We start from the raw sequence: 8,114 nt of genomic DNA, 5'->3' as shown, positions 1-8,114 counted from the left end.
ACAAGATGAACAGTTTTGGAGATTTATCACATGTGCAGTAACAGGAAGTGATGTCAAAGGGGAATGTCTGCATGTAAAGGAAGTGCTGCTAAAACAACTCAACTATCAATGCAGACTATAGAGAAGTATTGAATGTTTTTTTGGATCATTTTAGAGAGAGATGAAGAAACTAGAGTTCAAATAATATTGTTTCAATAAACAAAAACCAGGGACATGTCTTTCTTAAAGAGTCTCTCTTTAATGTCACTTCCTGTTTTCCTTTAGCTGAGCCAAGTTCCAAAGAACATATGCTGGTTATGTGACAAAACGGGTGAATTCATGTGTATTATGCCAAGTTTCTTAAATTTAAAGATGTTTTATTTGATTTTTTGTATTTGAAGGATATGTCACAGGCACTTTATGTTGTCCAGAATGTTCATAAAAAGAAAGACTTATTTAAAATAATGAATAGTCGTGTACTCATGTTTTGTGCTTAAAAGCCTCTTTACAACAGTTATTTCTTTGAGTGCCACTCCATAACTGTTTCCTTACATTTAGCTGTCGGTTTTAGCTGTTTTTACAAATATCATAAATGTTTTTCGTAGCTGACCACTTTACATATTCCACTTTTAAAGCCAACCATGTTACACGGCGAGTAGAGAGCATCTTTGGGCGTTCAGCTGTAGATGTTTCAATGCAACGAGGTGTTTGAGGTTAAGATCTTGTGGTGAGGTCTTGAGGTTGAGAAAAGTATTTAATATCAACAAGAAATGTGCCAACAGGCAAGAGGCCGTCAAGCCGACAGTTCAGAGGTCAGTATATGCGTGCTGAGGGTGGGGGTGTTGACAGCTTGTATAAATATATTATCGTCTCGTCTAGATTCACACGTGTGTTCATGTAACACACACACACGAAATGTAATTTATTTCCCTCCCACCTTAAGTGCAGGGCTCGCTCTCTGTCTTTCTCCGTAGGGTCACAGGGCCCGACCACAGACATCACACTGATTGCTCACTGTGGTCCAGTGGTCTCTCCACATTCCCACCCTGATCTACTGTGCCGAAAACCCAACAATGGAAAACAGCGGTTTGAGAGTGTCTGAAGGTTTGCAGACAGTGAGTATCCACCGTGTCCTCCGTTTTTTTTTTATTGTWCTTTAGAGTGTTTCAGACCCGAAGGAGTCCAAATGAGTAAGACACTGAAGTTTATAAATGTGTGAGTCATCTGCTCCTCTCCGGTGCTCCTGTGACAGGTTGTGGCAGGTCAGCGGATGATGAAGCGATGGAGATGTTAGGAGGCCACGGCCATTGTGATGTGATGTTGGGTGGCTGTTACTCCGAAACTACCATCTGCCAAAAAGGTCAGTTGCTAGGGGACGATTCTCTTGGACCGTGTCTGCCTCCCAGCTGCCATCCACACACACACTCAGCTGCGCACACACACACTCGAGTGTGCGCACAAACCTTTCTACGAAAACAAGGTACTCTTTTTAAACAACCCAAAAGTATAGTCGAAACAGAAGCAAGTTTGAGCAATCAAACCAACTGTTGCGGATCCGCTTTCTAAGCTTTTTGTAACTTTGGGTTTGGTTTATTTCATTCGTTTTTTTAATACATGTGTGCGATGGGGCTGTAAATACATATCTTAGTACGTAATATCCCTGCGGTCTCTTAGTGGCACCACGCAAATTCTTCTGATTGTTACACAAGCATTTTAGGGATGTTCATATAATAAAAAATACCCCAATTAATTGGAGCTTGGCCCATAATTGAGTGCTAGGATTACACAAAATGTTAGTTCAGCACAGAAATCAAATCAGTGCTCTGTGGGCCTCATTGTCCATCACAACCAGTACCGAACAGCCAGTTCTGAGTTATCATTTGCTATTTGCATTAAAGCAACCAGCTCCAACCAACGGGCCAAACATTATTCCACAGTTTAGCAGAAATCTATTAAATTATACTGTTTTGACTGCGTGTTCTCCTGATCGACCAGTTTGCTGCATTATTATAAGAACATTTGGGACAAACGATATAAAGATCTTCTACCATYATGATTGTTGACATCAGTTCAGTTTATTTGTCTTAATGTTTCATCATCATCAGCTATTTGATTTTGACCCTTGGCCTTGTCCTGTCCAGCTACGATGGAAATTTGATTTACTGTGGCAAGAAATTGATTATAGAGGACATTTTCAATAGAGGGGAAGGCGGGATGTCAGTGCAGTGTTAACATGAGAGCTTGGAAAAGCCCTGAACTCCAGTCGGTGCTCCTCCGTTGGCCCTCCAAAGCGAGTGACTTTTGTTTAGCAGCACTGTTGTTCTCGTCTGTGCCCGTCTCACCACGGCCGCCTGCTCACCGCCTGGCAGCCCGTGTGTCAAAGGTGGCTGCAGGAGAACAGACTGTGGGAACAGCCGGTTAGCCTCCCTTGGTCTCCTGCTCCCCAACCAGAGGGGCAGCGATCAATCCCCCCCACCACCACACACATACACACACCCTCCACACACATAGATACACACACTGAATCACAAACACACAAATGCCAAGCAAATTCGTACCCACACAAGAACCCTACAATGCTCACACCCTTTTCCAATAATCCTCGGAAGCAATTTCATCTCGACTCGGGTGGCGGCCCATTGTCGCCAGCCCCTTCAATCTTTCCTTATTAACTCTCGCTTTGTCCCTCATCCGAGCTTCTGGACTCATCTCTCCTACATTCCGATCAGCGCAGCTCTCAACACTCCCAGGCAACCTCCATTCCCTAATCCCACTGCCTCCCCCACCACCAGCCTCACCCCAACGAGCTCTTACTGGTTTCTCTCTTCTTTTTTTTTGTTCAGTTTTCCCAACCTGCCGATCACCTACTAGCAGAGTAAGGTAGGGGCATTAACTCCACAGGTTTTCTGAAGGCAGAGCGTGAACGCGGGGCGGGTGAAAGAGGAGGCGGCCACAAAGTGACTCCAGCCCAGACAATTAGAACAATGAGCCGGGCATGTAGGGGGCTAACTCGCTGCGTCACGCCTGGACGGTGGGGTATTTTGTCAGTTTAATGAATTGTCCGTCAGGCCAGGGCCACATCGCAGGCTGTGCGGGGAGAGGCCAGCAGGGACCCAGACACTAAGTCGGTATTTATTACACTGCCTTTGTCACTAATTGAGCTAATTATCACTGACTCCTTAGCACTCCCACAGGCAGCACCCCCTCCACTCACTGTCTCTGACGACTCTCCAACCTCACTCGTCAGCCTGGGATCTGATCTGTGCCTGCTCGTTTTTTTATTTTCCTGTGATCTACCCTTTCCATTTCTCTCATATCGTCCTCGTTTTCTCTAAGTTGAGGTTTTAGTTTCTTTAGCAGATTTATTGCATCATTTTCGTTTAACAGCACTGATTTTTTATTTAGTTTGGAAGTCACTACATCACTCACCCTGTCATTTTCTGACATGTATTCACCTCTTAAAGGGATCCATGATTAGTTGTAACATTAGACTTTATTTGATAAATATATATTTTAACTGTAAAATAAAGACTGTAAAAATACTGTAGGCTGTTTAGTTTTTGTCATTTTTAAACTACAAGTTTAAAAATATATTACACGGACAGGGCCATTTTATTTACACACAAAGCATTCTGGGTAAATAATGATGTCAAGTAGGTCATTGGTGTGAGGCTGCTAGTGAGCTATATCCACCCTGAAGGTTAATCTTGGACAATATCTGATGATCGACTCTTTAAAATGAAACCAGAGAGCGTTGACAGAGAGGAGAAGGTAGAAATGACTCAGTCTGTAAATGAAAATATGGATGGAGGACCTCAGTTTAGCTTGTTAGTTAGTCGAGCTAGCGCAGAGCTAATACATATAAGGCAATATAGCGTCAGCGCTAGCGCAAAGGCTAACAGGCTAAGCTGAGGTTCTTCTTCCATGAAGCAGCTCTGTTGTCCTCCATCCATATTTTCAGTTACAGGTTGAATCATTTCTACCTTCTCCTCTCTGTCAACGCTCTCTGGTTTCATTTAAAAGAGTCGATCATCAGATATTGTCCGAGATTAACCTTCAGGGTGGATATAGCTCGCTCACACTGAGGACCTATCCATGTCATCATTTACCCAGAATGCTTTGGATGTAAATAAAATGGCTCCGTCCATGTTAAAATATATTTTAAAAAATTTACAAAACTAAACATCCTACAGTATTTTTACAGTCTTTATTTTACAGTTAAATGTGTTTATCAAATAAAGTCTAATGTTACAACTATAATCAGGGATCCCTTTAAGTGATAATACATAAAGAATCTGTTTTGTGCAGATCAGAAAAGCCTAAACCCCCATTTTTTTTGTTATTCAGTTCAGTTTTCCTTCATGTTTTTTTTTCTAAATTCAGAGACATCATCACTAGTATATAAAGAGCATCAACGGTGGTTCTGAAATGTTCTTTAAGACTAAATCAAGAGGGTTCTCATCCCTTTTTGTCAAGTTTTCCAATGTTTTTACCTCTTCTGTGTCATTCAGGATTGCTAGAATTTGGGCTGGTCATTAAAGAAAGACAGTTTTTTATTAAAACTACAGATTTGTCTTTATTTCTTCCACATTTTGGATAAACGAAACAGAGCTTTCAGTTTCAGCACCTACACTGAATGAGCTGAAGAAGCTGAATGACTAGATCTTGTTTCTGTGGTTGAGAGCACAGATGCAGGGATGTTTTGTGAGCTGGAGAAAGAGTCTGCTTTGCTGGTGGTAATAGGATTAAGCATAGGACACCCAGAGACCAGCTTATGTGTTCACTTGGTTAAAAAAAAGCAAAAAGTACATGAGACACATTTAGAAGACTAACTTAATTGAAAATATAAACTTTATTTTTCTATCATACAGTACAAAACCAACTAAATCTTTTCCAAGAAATCTAAAAATGACTTTTACTTTTCTCTATACCAGTATAAAAATCCTTGAAAATAAATATTTATATTTACACTTGTAAAAAAGAAGTAAATATTCAGTGCATGAACAAGCAGGTGATTTGTTTTTTACAAACATCAATAAAAAAATGCAATAATGTTCTGTTTTGTATAGAGCTGACATTTATCAGCTTATACAAAAAAAGTCAGAAACATCTCCTGACTAATGACGACATAATGTCCAGCAACTGATGGACACATAAATCATTCTGCAGATATACAAGTGAAATCTTTATAAATATTTTTTCATACACAATTTTGGTTCTTTTAGCTGATATTATGATGTTTTTAGTTTTTCGTGACAAGCAAACAAAAAAAACATAGATTAAATGTATACCTATTGAGTCTTGTTAAACCCAGAACATGTATTTCATCACACCATTGTTCACCAGAATAAGTGCGACTGATATGATTTTCCTCTCAATTTTGCTTAAATCTATTCATCTCATGATATTCATTAATGATACATTCGAATTTTAGTTTGTCAGATTTATCCGTTCATTTTCTCTTGCCCTTTGTGAGAGCGACAATTCAATTTTACGGGGTATTTAACGACCGAAAAGTTTAAACAAAGAGAGCAAATGCTGCCAAAGAAATTCAATTAGATTAGAATTGGTTTGCGGGGCATCCAGGTTTATATTGGTTGAGAACAAAAAGAGCATCCCTGAAGATAAATTATGCAGTTTCAGGAGAGAGAAGCCAAACTTCTCCAAAAGAACAAAACTGGTTTAATATGACGTTTGTCCTGTTAGAAGTCCTAACAGAAGTAAAGGTTTGTGCTCTCTGGCTACAGAAACATTTGGGGGACATCATGTATGGTTTTTGCCCTCTGCTGGAGAACACAGTTCTACACCAAATTCCTTTATCTTCAGTTTAAACACTTGACACACATGAAGATACAGTTTTGTTGTGTTTAAATATTTCTTAATGAGCAGTGAAGGTAAAAAAAAAAATCAAGCACATATACTCCTTTGGTACCCTGTTGAAAAAAATTGTTTTTTTCCTCCTATTTTCCAAACTGATTGAATGTTTCTCCCAGAGAGGTTCCAAGTTTTTCTAGCCTTTTCTAGACCACCTGAGTGTTTGTGGTTCTCCTAACCAATGATCAGTTTTTTTCTTTTTTTAGAAGTCTTTTTTTGTTTTTGGTCGTGCCTAAATCTCAGTCTGGATGTCCGCCTTTGATCATAGACACTGATGCAACGTTTGTGTGCTGGTACAGTTCAGACAGCTGACATGACAGCACCAGTGGAACGTGCAGTGGCAGCGCTCCGTCACACTCTCGGTCTGAGTCTTAAACCCACGTCCGCAGCACAGCAGCTCGCATCCGTCCAGGCCTGGAGAAGAGCTGTTGCACGTTCTTCCGGAAGTTCCCACGGTGCCCGTTTTGCCGTTGGAGGAGCAGAAGTTTGGTGATTTCTCAAAATACACAAGGTCCATGGCAGAGGGAGGTTTGTGAGCAGGGTTTTCGGGCTCCAGATGTCGGGGGTCAGCTCGGTGAGAGGCGCGGTTGCTGCCCTTGTTCGCGTAAACCACTCTGGAGGCGCCATCAAAGCGCTCCTTAAGGAAGTCCCCCACTGTGCGAAAGCTGGGTAGGCGCATCCAACAGGTCCGCACCGTACATGAGCCAGACATGCCGTGACACTTGCACTCCTGACGCATCTCTGATGATACAGTCTGGTGAGAGGAAGACCAGAAACCACAGCTGAGATCTCATCTATTACAAGAACATTTTATGTATATCTGTTATGTTACAACATTTATGAGTTAAGTTGAAGTATGAGCTCTTCACCATTCTGCCGGCTTCGTTGTTGTGCAGGTTGGTGAGATAGCGCAGATCTCTGCCCCGCTCACTGGCATCCACAAAGTCCCGGCTGAACATCCGGCCAAAGTCCACATTGTCACTGCAGCCCCCCCAGTGCCAGTCTGGCCCTCCAGGGCCTCGGCGTCGATAATCGCACGTGCACGACTCAATGGCCCCTTCTGAGCAGGATCGAGCCACAGCATGGGTCACTCCTGCGCTGGTAATGGCAAATACAAATGCCGTTTCTCGGCAACCTGAATAAACAACATTAAAACTTCTCATTAGAACCTTAGACAGTGTTCAGACTCGGTTTGGCTAATGCTTACCCAAAGCAGGAAAGCATTACGGCAAAACTTCTTAACTGTTCCCAATGGATTCCATGACATCCCGCCTAGAGGTGCCCAAACAYATCCCCTGTTGAAAACTAAAATGAGGCTTACCACGGTTGACAATTTTGCCAAAAATGGCTGAGCTGTGGGTGGTTGGGCAGTTCCAGCGGCGATTGCGGAACTGCCACTTGCACTCCTTTATGGCAGTGTGCAACCCAGCGGCGATGGCGTACAAGATGCCAGGATTCTGCCGAATCAGCCTGCGCTGGCGACGGCTCAGAAGGGCCAGGCTTGGGTCCAGGACCAACTGCACATTCTTGGAATTGGTGAGAAGATTGGATGAAGAAGCCACATTGACAATACCCCTGGGATAAAGACAACAGAGACAATGCATGTAGCTGGCAGTTTCTGTTTAGATCAGGGGTGTCCAATCCTGGTCCTCAAGGTTTTATAGGTTTTTCTCTTCCAGCCTGAATTAAATGAATGGGTAATCAACAGGATTCTGCTGAACTTGAATAGATAATTCAGTCACTGAATCAAGTATTTTAAACAAGGAATCAAAGCATGAAGGACAGCAGCCCTCAAGGACCAGGATACACTGTAAAAAATGAAATGTTGGATTTACTTAACCATGTCATGTTACCTGGTTCCACTTAACTGAGTTGAGTAAATTCAAAGCAATACACCAGTTTTTTAGCCAAAGAACATGATCGCTTTGAATTTACTCAACTCAGTTAAGTGGAACCAGGTACTGTAACATAACATGGTTAAGTAAATCCAACATTTCATTTTTAGAGTGTAGGAACCCATTGAAAATGAAATTTTTTATTTCGTAATACAGAAGGATGCATGATCCAAAACCTCAAGCAATCAGTAGAAAACATTAATATTCATGACTCATAGAATAAGAACAAAAAATACACGTATATATGAAAAATATTTGAATATGTACTGTACATTAATCATCCACTCATTTTCTAATAAATTAACTAAACTCTAAAATGTCAAAGTCAAATAAACAAATATGTTCATTATGTCAAAACGACTAAAG

General features: G+C 41.4%; 1 protein-coding gene across 2 annotated transcripts in view; it reads right to left on the bottom strand.

The window, feature by feature from the left end:
- Positions 1-4,798: 4,798 nt before the first annotated feature.
- wnt1 (wingless-type MMTV integration site family, member 1) overlaps positions 4,799-8,114 on the bottom strand; it is a 6,294-nt gene continuing 2,978 nt past the window's right edge. For both annotated transcript variants that reach the window (XM_014018795.1, XM_014018786.1), the window contains exons 3-5: positions 7,175-7,428; positions 6,723-6,988; positions 4,799-6,607 (exon numbers count right to left, since the gene is read on the bottom strand). In XM_014018795.1, the coding sequence (XP_013874249.1) occupies positions 6,116-6,607; positions 6,723-6,988; positions 7,175-7,428 (1,012 nt within the window). In that variant the 3' untranslated portion in view covers positions 4,799-6,115. The remainder of the gene's footprint in view (positions 6,608-6,722; positions 6,989-7,174; positions 7,429-8,114) is intronic.

This window comes from Austrofundulus limnaeus, unplaced genomic scaffold (assembly GCF_001266775.1).
Source record: "Austrofundulus limnaeus strain Quisiro unplaced genomic scaffold, Austrofundulus_limnaeus-1.0 Scaffold3, whole genome shotgun sequence".
NCBI lineage: Eukaryota > Metazoa > Chordata > Actinopteri > Cyprinodontiformes > Rivulidae > Austrofundulus > Austrofundulus limnaeus.
The sequence above is the reverse complement of the archived record's forward strand: the minus strand, read 5'-3'. Positions and strand labels throughout refer to the sequence as shown.